Below are 17,399 nucleotides of genomic sequence, written 5' to 3'. Positions count from 1 at the left end.
AGTAGATTTGTATTAATGATAAAAAAAATTATTTGCACCGATTCTCATACTGAATATGTCTAATACTCTATATACCAAAAATAAGACCAAATATAATTGATTGTAAACGATGAATAATTATGTTAAATGATAACTACAGCTATCCAATCAAGCTCACAAGACAAAAAAAAACATTTTATAATATTTAATTCATCCATAATATCCCATAAAACAATGCAAACATTTTATTTGAATAAAATACAATAATTAAAACAAAACAAAAAAAGGCCTAAAGACACATGCAAACTATTTGAGAATGTTGAGTTTCCACTTGATGGTGTTTCTCATCTTGGGAGCAGTCAGGGCTTCTGTGTCTGAGGAGTGAAAAGGATAAGTGTAGATTTAAAACAGGTGACATGAATGAAACATCCTCACTGAAAGTACAGAGTTACTCTTTACCTTGCTGAGGCACAGCGGGTCTCTGCTGCTGAAATGATGCCGTAATGCTATTGGCTGTTGAGTTAGGACCCGTGAGCTGGAGAGAGAAGAAACATGATTCACAAGTGCAAAAAAAGGGCTTTTGTAAATAAATAAAAGAACATTTTAGACCACAATTCTAAGGGTCGGAGAGAAATAAGAGACGTAACTTTGAACAACATAGTAAATAGATTTTTAAAAATATATTTTTTTTAATGTAACATTCTTTGCGGAATATCAGAATATTCCAATAACCTCAAGTTCCAAATAAAATAAAAGTTCCAATAATCTCAAAAATATTTTGTATTCAAACAATACACAAACAAATTCTGAGCTAAGCTGTAAAAAAAAAAAAAAGCTGTTAAGGAGAGCCTGTGTGTGACTCACTGGAGTTTGGCCCTGCTGCAGGTTCTCACTCCAGATCTCTGGAAGGGCCGCCTCTATGAGCTGCAGCAGGACACTGTAGTCTCTCTGCAGGCTGCTGGCCGGACCGTCAAACTGGAAGAGCACCAGAGCTTTCAGCAGGCTGTGAACTTCCTCTGCAGGGTCAGACAACAACAATCATCAGTGTGAATCACATGTTCTACACACACAGAATACAGCTTAATAATGAAAATGATCTTAATCATGTCAATTCTCTACAATTTTAAAGATATAATGAGCCAAACTACGCCAAGCTTAGCATTAAACTGTTACCCATACATTTGTTGATGCCTGATTTTACTTGAACAATTCACAATTCCTTTACAAACTTTAGTGTGAATGCTGTTTTTTATTGTATGCATGTATGTATAACTACATATATGCATATGTATTGCTTACAGTTGTTGACTTACAATTGTTTATGCCAGATTTTACTTGAACCATGCACATATACAGTATATGCATGTATAATGTTTTTTTCTTCGGCTCACCTCTCATCCCATCAACAATGGTGATCATTTGAATAAGTGCGTTCAGGAGGGCGATGTCCTCAAATGGGCTTCCCTCCTTCAGACTGTGTTTCTTTCCCTCTGCTTTCCTACGATTCTTAGACGACCTCCTGCAGACAAATTTCAATCTCTGCATCAGACTTGGCTTGACATTTGACAATGAAACATTTCAATCAGTGGTCTCAAACTTTATTGGAAGTTCCATGTAATCTTTCCTGTTAGGTTTCTTTAATTAGGTTTGGGCAGAGTTTGAGACCACTAATTTAAGTGAAGTGGTAGCAGTGATGTCACTCACGATGAAATGCGAGAGTTGCTGCGGGAGTATTTTGAGCCAAGATGGCTGCCGGTCAGGACGCTGCTGGCCTCAGAGTAGAGTTCAGCATCTGCACAGTCAGCACCATCCTCATCTGAAATAGAACAGGAAGAGACTGTCAGTGAGCAACAGGAAATAGTTTAAAACCAAGTGTACTGATAAACATTGCATGTGACTAAGGAATATTAAGCATAGCGTTAGTTCTGGCAGGTCACCTTAGTCAAGCTCACAGCAGCTGACTCTCAGTTGATCCACGTCTACCTATAGGAATACGACATCTATCACTGTATATAAGCTCCTTTATTCTGACTCTTTAATCTGACCCCTGACCTGTAATGCTGCCTGAATCAAAATCATACACTGTTTGTTTGTTGGCCAGAGGAGAACCTTTGGTTCCTTGCCACTGTCGCCTTTTTCACCTTTGTTGCCATTGGCTTTTGGCTTGCTTAGTTGGGGACAATAAATTTAACATTTAATTTAATATTCAACAATAATATTGATCTGCCTGCATTGACACCATTATATGAGAACTGAACTGAGCTGGACGATGACATTACAGTTTTCTCCTGAGTGGCTTTTGATTAATAACTTTTTTACAACAAAATGAAACTTCACTGAACTTAAGCTGGACTGTGACGCTATTTTCTTCTGGAAACAAACTTTGTTGCATTTTCCTGTTATCTCTGTAAAGCTGCTTTGAAACCATCTGTATTGTAAAAAACGCTATTTAAATAAATGTGACTTGACTTGACTTGAGTATTATCAGCAGCTATCGCGTTTCTCAGGAGCTAATTGCCCTCCTCCCTCCCCTGCTCCTCCTCTCGTGCAGTCAGTATTCGGCCTTCTGAGTGCCCTTTGAATCAGAATAAATTTTCGAATTATGTTGTACTTAAAATCTTAAGTTAATACATTCAATACATTTAAGTTGATTCTGTTCTGTTTACCCTAAGGGGGGTTATTGCTGCTCTGAACCAGAACCAAACAGAACCATACCGCCAATCCAAACTCTATGCTAATGGTCAATCTTATTTGACAATAGTGGTCCTGACAGAAACATTATCAAAATATATGTACACTAACATTAAAGCTCTTCATTAAAATAAGTTTGATGAGATCAAACGTGAAATGGATATAATTAAAACTTCTGTTTACCAAATAACTCAAGTCTGGCCTGGGCTTTAAGTTCTCGGACCACAGCAAGACGGTTTTTGTGGCGGATGAACAAAGTCTTCTGGGACTCCAGGAAGGATGTCTGATTACTGTGAGCTAAAGGCAAACCAAGTGTACAGTTAAGATGCAGCACAAAATATAATATGAATAAACAGGTCAATGCCAAGACAGGTAAAATATGATGGTTTACCATCTAAAAGAGCAGACTTCAGATTTGTCTCAATGATGTCCTGTCTGTTGTACAAATAAATCTGAAATGAGAAATAAAAAAGAAATTAAGTTATGATACATAGAAACATAAGAGACTTACACTGTAAAAAAAAAAATGTATCGACCATACTCTTCAACAGTAGTGTACAGTATATAATTCATATATCGTACACTACTGAGTATGGTCGATACGATTTTTTAAAAGTCTCTTAGTCTCACCAAGGATGCATTTATTTGATTTAAAAAACCCAGCAAAAACAGTAATATTGTGAAATATTATTAAAATTTAAATTTGTTTGAATATGTTTTAAAATGTAATTTATTCCTGTGATCAAAGCTGAATTTTCAGCATCATTACTCCAGTCTTCAGTGTCACATGATCCAGTGTCATGATTCCATGACAGCATTTATTTGAAATCTTTTGTAACATTATAAATGTCTTTAGTGATCAATTTAATGCATCCTTGCTGAATAACTTAGAATTATTAATTACTGACCCCAAACCTTTGAATGATAGAGCATATATGTAGTTCATTTATTATTTGTTGGTATACAGTATGTTGTTAATTACAGCTATGTAGAATATCAAAGATTATTTTATACAGTTTAGCAACAATGCTGCAATCAGAATCAAGTAATCCAGTACAACAATAATAAACATTATAACTTGATAATAATAACAGGTAAAGAAAGACACATAAAAGAACAGGCTCACCAATCTCAGCGCTTCTTCCCATGCAGATCCCTGTATCAGAGCGGATATCGCCTCCTCACAGTCCTGACAACACACAGACATTAGCACAGCACAATCTTGGAGAGCAGAACTATGACGAATATGAAATATGCAGTGTACCTTAGCATACTGCTCCAAACACAGGGCGGCTTCTGTGTGCCTTCTGGCCTCTAGAAGTTTCTCTGAAAACATCACACATACAAGATGGCATACGGACATTCGTAATCTCAGCAGGAAACATAGATACATAACAGAAAGGTCTTACCTGCCAGGTCTCTGGCGAGCAGTGCCAGCTGTTCGGATGGCAACGGGATGTGTGTTGCCACGGCGAGGGCGTGCCTCCAGCTCGTACAGCTGACGAAGGCCTGCAGGGCACGGGCCGTCTCTCCACATCTCCATAGCAGAAGTCCCGCCAGCTCCGCCTGCTGCTGCTCAGCTAGATGCTCTGCATAGGCCACGCTCAGGGTCTGATGACATCACAGGGGTCGAGGGTCAAGATCATGTCAACATTGCTATTTTAAGTTAATTGATTAATGAAAGTCACAGGGTTTCTGCTCCTGTTTCTGTCTGACAATCTCCGATCTCTGTGTGCGTGTGTGTGTGTGTGTGTGTGTGTGTTTGTGTGTGCTTCAATGAAAGCAGCACGGTGATTCAACTGACTTAGAACTACCTGTGCATTAGGTTTAAATGCATACATTCCAGCCAATCAGAATAGAGTATTCAGATTAGTGTTGTCATGATACTGGAATTTCCAACTTTGATACGATACCTTAAAAAATATCGATATTCGATACCATAGGGAAAACTGCCCGATATACCGCCATACAGATAATTTGTTATTTTCTCAGAATTTTTGGATAAGTTGGGTACTTTTGTTGTAATAGCTTACACACAGAACAGGGAGGCTTTATTTGAATCGTTGAACTACATTTACAAAAAATTAAATAAAAAAAAGTAAACAGTCAGTAATAACATAAGAACAAATAAACAAATTGCAAACAATATCACAAATAAATACAATAGAATAAAGAAACAAATGAAATAAACATGGCTTTAAGTTCTTCAGGTGGGTCTAGCAGTAGTATTCAGGTAAGAAATACTACAGAAATGAAGTAATCATAATGCTTACAATTAAAGTTACAAAAGTTATCCAGTCAAGAGCAGCGAGTGATTTTCTCTATATTAGGCTGCTGTCACTTTAAGAGCTTATGCACAGATCTAATATACTGTTACACAACGTGCGTTTTCTCTATTTACATTCCAAAACTGACTGTATTTACCTGAATACTTGGCAAGATGGGCATTTGACATAATTTTGGATGTATTTAAACATTTAAGCACAATAAGCTTAAAAGGTCAATTTGGTACTCGCAAGCTGTTTGAGAGGCGGCTTTATGTGCAAGCTTTATGTCCACTGCGGGAATGACTACAATTATGCGCAATACAACAAGCACTATTCAGCCGAAGCGAATGAGACGAGTGACAGGAAGCGGGTGTGTGTCAATCCGCCGTCGGAGAGAAGAGAGAGTCAAGTCAAGTCAAGTATATTTGTATAGCGCTTTTCACAATACAGATTGTATCAAAGCAGCTTCACAGTATTAAATTAAAATAATACAACAAGGTTTGTTTCTAGTGGAATTAATTGATTGATAAAATTAAATTAAATTAAATATCCCCAAAATATCCCCGTTATGATAGAGTGAGAGAGTGAGAACATGCAGTGCACATGACACTGAAGACTGGAGTAATGATGCGGAAAATTCAGCTTTGCATCACAAGAATAAATTACATTTTAAAATATATTCAAATAGAAAACAGTTATTTGAAATTGTCATAATATTTAACAATATTACTGTTTTTTTTTTGTGGTATTTTTAATCAAATAATGCACCCTTGGTGAGCATAAAGGACCGAGAAAATTTTACCGATCCCAAACTTTTGATACTTTTTGTATATGTATATATATATTGGTGAGACAAACCTTGACTAACGGACTTCAGGGAAAAATAAAATGTTACAAATATAAAAATATGGACCATCTGTAAAACTTGCCTTGTATTGCTCACTGTCTGAAGGATAGAGCTCAAGAGCATCACTGTACAGTTTCTGATCTTTCACCAAGTTTAACAACTCTGTGAAGTGTTCTTCATCTGGAAAACATGAGGTAGAACAGGAGAAATAAACATGGAGACAACAGTGAATATTTGGTGTTGTATTCACTTGGGACATCCTACAAGGCCCTTACCACACTTGCTGAGGTGATGCAAGGCCTTCCTGTATCTCTTGAGGTGTTTATCGATGGTGTAGCGCTGGTAGTTTGGCTCCAGGACTTTCAGCATGTTCAGGAAGGGCAGGTACTCTTTAGGGTCCTACATGTTTGAGAAGAAGCCTATAAACCACTGCAAAACAGCGTCTACAACAGATGTGTGCCGAAACTAGATCAATCTCATCATCAAAAACGCTGGAAGTGCCTGTTGTGTTACATCATTTTATAATATAAAATGTAATATAAAATTATACAATATGATACATTATAGGAATACAAATATGTATTTATTATATATTATTATTATATTATATTATTCATTATGTATTTATTAACTACTAGTTCATTTTATAATATAAAATAATGTAATATAATACAAATATGTGAAATGGCTGCTTATATATGAAATGATTCATTTTATTCATTATATTTACAGAATTGTATTTGCTCTTTTCTATTATATAATACAAATATTATATGTGAAATGGCTTCTGCTATATAATCTAAAACATAATATAGTAATACAAATATTTGAAATGGCTGCTTATATATGGAAAGGTAAAACTATTCATTATGTGTAGTATCATAGACTATAATATAATATAAATATCAAATGTGAAATGATGAATTGTATTTATTTATTTATTTGAATTTATTTATTTACATAACTGAATTTGTTCTTATAATATAAAATAATGTAATGTAGTAATACAAATATTTGAAAGGGCTGCTTATTTGTGAAAAGGTGAATCTTATTCATTATGTATTTAAAGAATTGCATTGAATTGTTCATTTTACAATATAATAAAAAATATAACAAGATATAATATAACATGTAAGATATATCAGAGTGGGAATCTTCTGACTGACCTTCTGAGATTTTTCAGCCACCATGAGCACTAGGTCAAAATCGTAGGTGCCGAGGGAATGCTCATACAGCTCGTTTACATTGACGAGGAAGAGAAGATACTTCAGAGCTTCCTCTGCGCTCACGCTGTTGGAGCCGCTGGGGGGGTTCACTAGGCACAAAAGCACACAGATGTAACCGACTCAAGCCCAGTAAACAAACATGTTTGATTATGTGTCTATTGAGGCTCACCTCGTAACTCATGGACCTTCTGTAGAGCGATTTCCAGTTCTGGTGTAGTTTTTCTCACGTGTGATGTAAGAATACATAAACAATATCTGTGTATAGATTAAAGCATGTCAGGGGAGGAAGAAAAGGGCTTGGCGTACACCGGTAATCTTATTTGTAATCGAAAAAAAGCAAGTAGAAGGGCTATACTATACTTCCTGAAATTTATTTAAACATATGTATAATTTATAACAGAGGAACTGACTTCTGTGGGTCGAGAGTCTCCATTGTGGACCGGAAAGCATCACAGACGATGTCCACCTTCTTTCCTGAAGCTGTACTGGAGGCTGAGCGTGAAGGACTCGGGTACATTGTTGTGGTGGTGTCTTCCTCTCTAAGAATGGCAAAATACTTAAATTAATAGATAAATCAACAGAGATTTAATCAATGCCTTTGCATTAAATACTTACTTAAGTTCAGTGAGGAACAGGTTGATGTGGTTGATGGAATCAATCTGTTTCAGGAACATCTCAATGTTGTCAAGAAACACCTGTGAGAGGATTCATGGGATGGAGGTGGACGGCAGTGGTGTTATTCATTTAGTACTATTCTCTGAAAGGAAATGCAATCCATGGTGTAGAAGAATGCATTTAGATGTTACTGTAAAAGGAAATGAAATCAGAGTGAGGTCACTCACAGATGGATTGTGGTCATAAATGAGGTTGAGGTTGATCCTCAGCTTCCTCATGCTCTCGAAAGCATCTTTAAATCTGAGACTGAAACAAACACATTAAAATGATTCAAATCAATTCAAACCAGGTTCACTTCATTTATCTTTTTTATCTGAAGTTATTTTTTTTAATAGAAAATAAAGAAATGTAAAATAAAATATATTTACATTTTAAAATACTAATACAATAAAATAAAAATGAAATACATTTTTCGATGTGGAAATACAAATATTTTTTAAAAAGATCAGTATGCCTTTTGTTTACATAGCACTGTCTGAAGTTTTTGTAAATGTAAAATACCCATCAAGCCATTTTCTGAGCTGAGAAAGTACAAGAGCCCGATGATGGATGGTTTCCAGGTTCCCTCGTGGCATCTAAAAAGAAACAACGAAAAATATATATCGTCACCTTCCTAAAATAATTGCCCAAGTAATTTTTTCCGGTTTCTCAGAAAACACAAAAAACTGAAAAATAGCTTCAGAGGTTGAGTAGATTTTAGTCTCGTTGTCTTTTGACTTAGGCAAAATAAAATGGCCTAACTCACACTCTAAACATAGGCCATTATACTACAGAGGTAGAATTGCATGATCTGTTCAACTGAGGATGTGGGCGATTTTACCAGAGGTGGCCAGCATCATGAGGAAATGACTTAGGCAATTATTTTAGGAAGGTGACGATATATATAAACACACACCACCAAATATTCTGAAATAAACAACCACAAATTCAATACAAATAGACTTTTTTTGGAGAAAATGTGAATGGTGCTTGCCTATGAAAAACACCACAATGCCAGGATGCTGCTGCTTTTTCATTTTTCTTTATTAATTTATGAAGCCACATTGCCACAATAAACTTTATTGTTACATATTGTATTGATATATTACAACGCTACTATATTTTGTGCAGGGAATTAGCTTATTTTGTTGTAAATAAAAAAGCCAGACAATGTCACTGCTAAATACCTATAAATATTGTGGTATTCCACCATGTTTCTCACTGACATGCCCCCAACTCAAGAAAATCCTGAGCTTCTCACTCGTATCTACGACTTATTTACGGCATTTATGTGAGTTCAACTCGTAAATACAATCTTTTCAACATGACTTGAACATGATATGTCATTCTGATGCTTGGATGTGGCTCAGATCCCAATTAATTATTTCTTTCCTAGAAAGATAATTACTTAATCACTTTCTGTTCACCTGCAGTATGAGTCGGGTGTCCTGGGGAACCACAGAAACAATACGAGAGCCTCGTTCCACCTTTCTTACAGTCTCATCATTCTGATTGGCATCTGAGCTCAGAGCTGACTGCAGACCTATGCAGGGACACCAATAACATCATACATGTATATTTACATTTATATATACACCTATATTTAGATAAAACACTGATCAAAAGTTTTGGGGTCTTAATTTAATGCTTTTATTCATCAAAGATGAATAAAGATGCATTAAATTGATCAAAAGTGACAGTAAAGACATCTATAATGCTACCAAACATTTATACTTTTAAATGATTCTTGAGCAGCAAACCAGCATATTAGAATGATTTCTGAAAGACTTTAGTAATGATGCTAAGAAATTCATCACAGGAATAAATGACATTTTACAATAAAAAACAAACAAACAAAAAAAAATATTTATTTTAAACTGTAATACTATTTCCCAATATTACTGTTTTACTGATTTTTTTTATCAAATAAATGCAGCCTTGGTGAGCATAAGATACTTCTTTCAAAACAAAACATCTTACCAACCCCAAACTTTGAACAGTAGTGTATATTTATATTATGTATATTTACATATTTAATGTCTTCGATGCGTTCACATGTACCTTTAACAGAGAGCGTGCTGATGTTGAGACAGTGGCACATATGAGAGTGTGTGGTGAGCAAGAGGAAGTCATCATAAACTACAAATGAAGATATATTGGAAGCCACCTGTGGAAGAGAAACTCTAATGAGCATAACAGCCAAGACTTTGTCACTAACACAACAAATGTAATGTCATTTATATCCTTGTTCTCATTTTTGGGGTCCTCACACCTACCAGTGAGTCACCGATATAGAGGTGTGATCTCTCAGTGAGGCCTATCAAGTATTCCTATTAAAAGACAAATTCATATGAAGCATTTATTGTAATTTAAGGGCAAAGCATGACCGACAACTCAGTTCTGTCTGGAGAATATATATTTACTTCTCCGCTGAGGGAACACAGTGCCGTCTGAACACAAGGCCGGGGGAAGTTGATGGTATTGCCAGTTGAATCCTTCCATTCTGTTAGACTGAGCTCTGAAGTGTCTGTATGGAATGTTCTATCATTAATATCCTTTATATATGTCATATGAAAAAAAAAAAGACTTAAAACATGATTAAACATACATTGTGTTGTAGCCATTTTCAGTTCCTGTTACAATTAATGAACTGACTGACCCATAAGAAGTTTCCGGATCTGTCCATCTTCAAGTTGCAGGGCCACAGTGCCATTTCTGAGGCTGTGGCACAAGCTGATCACATGACCATCCACAGGAACGTCTGCCCTGAGAAATGACCAACACCAAGAATGTAAGAAAAAGAGACACTGCTAAAAGTGCAGAGTTTAAAAAATTCACAAGTTTGAACAATTCTCAGCCCCTGAGCTCATGTCTATGCTCGTTAGATCAGTCTGTCTTTGTGTGAGCTACACTAAATACAAATGTGAACAAGACCGGAGGAGTTCATTATTTTAGCGGCAGTACCTGATCTCCAGTGTGTCCTTGGGGTCCTGGCTGTCTGATGGGGTCAGTTTCAGCAGGCGTGTCAAGCACACTCCGTGGGCCACAGCCAAAAACAAATCTTCACTCAACCACAGCAGCAAGCGCAGCGTTAGAGGTTCCCCATGATCCACGACGACCCTGCACACACATCTGCATCAGCACACCGAATACAGGCTGCATTTCATAGTCACACAGTAGTGCTCAATCAATCTGCTTGCCTGACTGAGAAAATAACTAAACTTAAAACTCTACACAAGCACATGTCTCTGAGAAAACAGTGAAAAAGACATTTAATATATTTGGGTTTTTTTGCTCTGAAAGGTTATTTCACATAAATTTATCAATAATGTTTTTATTAGAGCTGCATTAAAATATACATTAAATGCAATATATTTTGCACCACCATTCAAAAGTTTGTCATCAAAACAATTTTTTAAAGAAACAATTATTTTATTCAACAAAGAAGGCATTAAATTGATAAAACGTGACAGTTCTTTTGAACTGTCTATTCATTGAAGAATACATTAAAGAATTTTTTCACAAAAACATTAAGCAGGGAAAGCTTTTTTTAACACTGATAATAATAATAAATGTTTCTTCAGCACCAAATCAACATTTAAGAATGATTTTTGAAGGATCATGTGACACTGAAGACTGAAGTAATGATGCTGAAAATTCAGCTTTGCATCACTAAATTGCATTGTAAAATGTATTAAAATTATTATTTATTTTAATTGTAATTAAATTTTAAATTGTATGTTTTCTGTATGTTCAATCAAATAAAGGCAGATTTGTTGAGCATAAGAGACTTTCAAAATCTTTTTTTTTATCTTATCTTACATAGAAATAAAAGATGATCAAAAAATATTCATTATTCAGTGGCATCTTATTGTTAAATAAAGATTGGAGAAACTCAAAATCATCCTGTACCTGTATGTCTTTCTTAAGACTAATGGTGCTGAGATGACTTTAAAGCCAAGAACCCTGGGTACACCTCCATTTTCAACTCCACCACCTGAATACAGGAAACACAAGTGATTAAATCCTACATGACATGATGTTTTAAATTCTGATAAAAGTTTAAAATTCGAGTGTGACTCACCTTCCCCGTATACATAAATATGCCCATCGGCTGTGAGAGCTGCGAGCTCATTGGTCCTCTGGGCTTGAGAATGGAAGGTGACCAAGTTGACAGGAACAGGAAGTTGAAGTTCAAACGCACACATAGGTGGAGGGATCACACACTGGCGGAATGTTGTCACCAGAATTTTATCTGCAAAACACATTAGTTAAACACTGAAACCATTCACTTCAATCATCAATTGATAAAATGCCTTACTTACAACACAAATGACAAATAGTGCATTGTTTACAACATTTCAGAGATTTGTCAATTATTTAAGAGTTGGACAATGGCCACACCTACCTCCATCAATCACTGCCACATTGGCATTGTCATGGGAATCATTGCCATGGCTGCGCTGAGTGCTCCAGCCCCAGTCGTAGGTGTAGCTGGCCCGTCCTCGAGTCAGGAGGTGGAGACGCAAGGGCTTCTCCGGATCCCAACACACACACGCCGGAGCCCTGAGGGGCTCATTGCCGAAATGCAAACTCTGCTTCAGATACCAGTGATAATTCCCAACAGTCCACAGCTGAACTGTGAAAGAAATAGGTTTCAGGTTTAAAACAAAAGCCCTAAACTTGATAATGAGTATGACCACCAGGACTTAATCATTTTTTTGGGGGGGGAGGGGGGTTTAGGTACGGGGTGAGAGATTGTAAGTGTGATTTTCCTGATGAAAAAAATCGATCGCGATTTAAAAAATAAATAAAATTCCAGGTATGCTGTGCTTGTTTTTTAGGGCTGAACAATTTGGCCAAAATCTTGTGATTATATATCACTATAATAAAGAAACAATACAATAATATAAAATTAATAATAATAATAATTATTATTATTATTTAATATATAAAAATAGTAAATAAAAACAAAAGAAATATAATATAAAAAAAACTACTATAATATTTTATTGTAAAATAAAAAACGGTATTTAAAAAAATATTATAATAATAATAATTTTATATTACATTACAAAACAAATAGTTATACATCTGACTCTTGTTAATTACAACTTTTCTCATTACAAGTATGGGAAGATTGATTGGAACATGTTTTCCCAAATGCATGTAAAAGCGACTCAAAAGTGATGATGTGAGAATGAAAACACTGGCGGATAATGAGTAACATGAAAAAACAGCACATATATTAATTTAATTATATCGGCCTTTGTGATTTGATAATTGCACAAAGCCATATTGCGATTTCGGTTTTATTTTGATTAATCATGCAGCCCTAATCAGCACCACTGATTATTACTCACCCCATCACTGAATATGCAGAGCAGTTTGATTTGCATCTTACTGTATGTGTTGGGATGGTTGATCTCTCCAGGCTTCAAGTCTTCCATCCAAACCCCTAGTACAGTAGAGTCACTGTTCCACAGCAGCTCCTTCACCTGAAAAACACAGACCATTTTTAGATTTATTCCCCATGATTTATAGCTTGAATCTTTTAAATTAAAAAAAAATCATATAGAGAGGAGTTTGGTGTTGTCAAAAGTACCGACTTCAATGGCCAATCAGAGATATATATGTTGAGCGTGTGAACACAATGTCTAATCAGAGGTGTTTAAAGGGATAGTTCACTTTGAAATTAAATTTTGGTATGTTTTAGCTTACCTCAAGGGCATCCCAGATGTAGGTGTCTTTGTTTCCGATATAAAAATTATAAATATAAATATAAATACTGTTCGTTTTCTCACACAAACCGCTCGTTTCGTGTCTTAGGCCATCAATGTGTACTTACGATGGAGAATTGTTTAATTTGGACTTCTCTGTGCATGCTCTTTGAGGTGGTGACCATAGACCTGCATTATATGACTGACAGACAAGAACGGTTTGACGTAAAAATATCAAAATTGAAACTACTGCGGAAACAAAGACACCTACATCTGGGATGCCCTTGAGGTAAGCTAAAACATACCAAAATTTAATTTCAAAGTGAACTATCCCTTTAAGAATCTGTTCAACAACGCGCGGGCGCGATTGAAAAGTCGCCTGCATTTAAAGCCGCAAAGTGTTTACTTATATTTGTGTGCGTGTGTGTGTGTGAGAGGCGCGGATGCGATCGAACAGTGGAAACATAAAAACATACTCCGTCATTTTGTTTATACAGGACATCATTCAAACTGCAAAGTGTTTAAGTTACTATTAATTAAAATTTTAAGGAAAACAAATATATTAATCTGAAATGTAGCAAATTAATTTTCAATTCATTCAGGTACAATTACCAAACATATCTCAAGGTCTTTTTGACTTTTGTACAAGTGCAGATTGGTCAAGTGTTCAATAAATGTTTTTGTTGAGAAATCTTGTCTATCTTAAGTAATTATTTGTGTTACATTTTATCTTTCAAATAGAGATTAAACACAAGCACATAATCGGCCGAAATAAATCAGCAGCATTTCGCCAGACCCGGATTTCAAAAGATCGGCATCGGCCTGAAAAAAACCATATCGGTCGACCTCTACGACATAGTACCGAAGTCGGTACTTTTGACAACACTAGAGGAGTTAATATCTACCTTGACCTGGTCCTTTCCAAAAGGCAGTGTAAAATCTCCATGCATCAGTCCGTTCTTTTCCATAAACACCACACTGTGTTTGTTAGGGTGTCGCTGTGTGGAAGCGATCAGGCTGCCAGAGGGTCTACAAGAAAAATATACTTCAATGTTAACAGCACTTTAAGTGATAATGATAAGGCAGAGAGAAACGGAAATGACGGGTAAAAGGGCATAATTTCACTTTCTGTAAATAGTTTGAAAAGTTAAAAGACGTTCAGGATGTCTTACTTCCAGCAGAGAGGGTGTTCCAGACCGTTAACGACCTCGCTGGTGGCCTGCAGGACACATTCTCGGTTCCAGATACGAACCTTTCGAGCACCTGAAACAAAAATGCAGCTATATTTTAACAGTCACAAACTTTTTTATGCAACAACAACCGTAAAAAGGGAAATTCTCACCAGTCTTGGGACAAACAGCACTGACGGCAAAGAACTGCCCATCGCCTCGCCAAGTGACCCTTGGCTTCCTGTCGTCCCACGGCAGGGCAGGCTGCACTTCCTGTGAAAGTGGATCAGAACTAGGTGAGAAGAAGGATCATATTCAAACCAGGTTGAAATGCCAATGGTCTCCTGGTGATCCTCAGCTCGGTATCATACTTGCTGGCTGCAGTGGGTTGGTTTGGTAAAGTAGAACAATACTAAACAGAACAAAAACTTACTGCTGCTTTCCGTTGGGCGGCCTGCTTGCCCTCAGAGCCATGAAACTGAGTCTCCTTCTTCCCCCAACCAACTGTGATGAACTTATCTGATGCACAGAAGCAAAATAACCAATCAGGCACTATATCTGCTCATATGCAGTGAACACAAGTCACCTGCATGAAAGCATGATATTCACGGTTGGGAATCAAAAATCAATTCCAATTCTAGAATTGGATACTTAAGGTCAGGAATTGGATACTTGTTATAAAATTAAAATTTTGATTCCTCTTATTGACTCCTTTGTGTGTATTTTAATGACTTGAAACCATTCAAGCGCAAGAAGACCCGTGCACTGTTTTCATCCAAAGCGCACACAAAAAAAGTCATTTTAATGTGCAAGAACATCACACCGCTGTTTTCACATCCAAAATTAGGAATCGATAAGAAGAATCGGAATTGGGATTGTTAACATTTAAACGATAACCCAATCCTAATGATACCGAGCGTTAAATGAAAACGTTTATTAACTATACCTTCGCCAAAGTCATCCTGATTGATTGCAACCTCCGTTATTGGCTCAAAGTCCTTGGTCATCATGATAATGGTCTCCTGACCTGATATGCCATATAAGACACAAAAGGACACAATGCAAAATGTCATTATTATGCACTTCTAAACAGAACTAATTGAGTTACACAGACATTTTATGAGAGGTAGGGTTATTATAGTTAACTAAAACCATAGTTAACATTGTTAGAGTATTTCAATGATTCTAAAATAACATTGCTAGAGATACAGACCTGTGGTCAGAGTCACCAACTCCTGGTCTGGGCTCCAAGTCATACCGGTTAGACCACTGTCCACACTGCCAACACACTCCAACTGTGAGAGAGAAATTATTAAAGCACAGTTAGAGCACATATGTTTTATAAAATCTTTTTCTTTAATGTAAGAGCATTAAGATCAAATGAATGATCACCTGACTGGTGTTGAGGTTGCAGAGAATGACATCACCACTGGCAGTGGCCACACACACTGACTCCTGATCTGGCAGATCTTGTATTGCCACCACAAGCCCACTACCATCCTCTGGGAGATAGTCATCTGTCGTCAGTGAAACCTCTTTATAAACCTATAAAAGCACATTATACAGCAAGATTAATGTATAGCTATTTGGTACTAGACACTAAGTCAGTCAGTCTCTCAATCTTCTGGGGTTTGAACCCATATGGAAACTTAAATTTAATCTAGAAATACCTCTCCGGTCCGTGGGTCGTACTCTGTGATGGCAAGTTCGGAGGCCACCAGCACTGTTCCGTCCTCGCTTCTGATGGTGAAACACTGCGGGGATCCCGGGATAGGAAGATCCACACATCTGAAGCGCTGCAGCAGGCTGAGGTTTCTCATTTTGGATGGATGCTTTCAACAAGATGAGATCTGAAACAATAGTTCATTTTTTTGTATTACTGATTGATTTAATTTGATAACAAGAAATGTTCTAGCATGACATAGTGGAAAATGCACTGTCTCTCTCCACCTCAACTTCATGACGTCCTGGAAATGCTTTTAAAACACATTCCTATTTATGCTAGAGATTTGTTGGTCCTTCCCTTTACTAACAAAATAAAGTCTGTCCAAACATTTGACTGGTAGTGTATACCATGGTAAGTGATTACTATATTCATGTTACAAGGTAACTCGGGACATGGTATATGTCTAAAAAAACACGTTATTGTCATGGTGCAAATACAATATATGGTTGTATCATAATTTCTCAATGCAGTGTCACTAAATTGGATAAAAAAGATATGTTTAAATAGACAACAGGCTCTTATTTATCCAATAAATAACTTTATAGGACTAACGTTATAAAAGGTAAAGTAAACGTCTGTCTTTATTATGGCACACAATCAAGTCAGCGTATGTCTAAAAGAAGTTACACTTACCTTGTTGTATTATCTATTCTTTCTATATGAGGTAAATTATCATTTGTGGAATATCAATTCACAACACACGCACGTTGTTGTCAGTGCAGTGTCTGACATCGTAGAAAAAGTGTCGCTATGCGGTGACATGAACAGATGCGCGCCCTAGCGGCGTGGAGGAAACAGTGTCAGATGCTGGTCAGATCCGTCAGATCCATAGGGTCAGATCAAAGAGTATAGATTCATTCTTCTTCTTCTTCTATGAATTTTATTGGCAGCTTGCAATCTTTGTGCATTACCGCCATCTACTGGATTGAGGTGTGATCACATTGGGGAGTCATAAAAAAATAAAAAAATAAAAAAAAGATCAGAGCCCAAGCTTCAGCTAGCGCTGCGTGTTCAGCTTCAACCTCAGCTCAAACCTCCATAAAAAAATAAAAAAATAAATAAATTGGCCTAAAGTCTTCTTGCTAGTTGTGTTTTTTTTTAGAAACTCTATCACTGCTTT

At 36.5% G+C, this 17,399-nt stretch overlaps 1 protein-coding gene across 1 annotated transcript; it reads right to left on the bottom strand.

The window, feature by feature from the left end:
- Nucleotides 1–169: 169 nt before the first annotated feature.
- elp1 (elongator acetyltransferase complex subunit 1) lies at nt 170–17,081 on the bottom strand. Its single transcript, XM_084133958.1, has 37 exons — nt 16,913–17,081; nt 16,224–16,403; nt 15,946–16,098; nt 15,767–15,848; nt 15,500–15,580; nt 14,987–15,072; nt 14,727–14,826; nt 14,557–14,647; nt 14,290–14,413; nt 13,069–13,162; nt 12,073–12,303; nt 11,749–11,919; nt 11,577–11,661; nt 10,629–10,784; nt 10,324–10,430; nt 10,088–10,191; nt 9,941–9,994; nt 9,726–9,831; nt 9,092–9,207; nt 8,187–8,260; nt 7,853–7,931; nt 7,626–7,705; nt 7,421–7,549; nt 7,180–7,265; nt 6,951–7,099; nt 6,060–6,183; nt 5,867–5,964; nt 4,080–4,281; nt 3,935–3,996; nt 3,797–3,859; nt 3,062–3,122; nt 2,854–2,967; nt 1,684–1,795; nt 1,371–1,498; nt 844–995; nt 439–514; nt 170–353 (listed from the first exon to the last, which is right to left on the bottom strand). Exons 2-37 carry the CDS (start codon nt 16,371–16,373, stop codon nt 286–288), a joined length of 3,948 nt encoding a protein of 1,315 aa, XP_083990084.1. The 5' UTR covers nt 16,374–16,403; nt 16,913–17,081; the 3' UTR covers nt 170–285.
- Between the last annotated feature and the right edge of the window lie 318 nt (nt 17,082–17,399).

This window comes from Abramis brama (genome assembly GCF_963993115.1).
Source record: "Abramis brama genome assembly, chromosome: 13".
Lineage (NCBI taxonomy): Eukaryota > Metazoa > Chordata > Actinopteri > Cypriniformes > Leuciscidae > Abramis > Abramis brama.
Note: the sequence above shows the minus strand (reverse complement) of the source record. Positions and strands in the feature narration are given on the sequence as shown.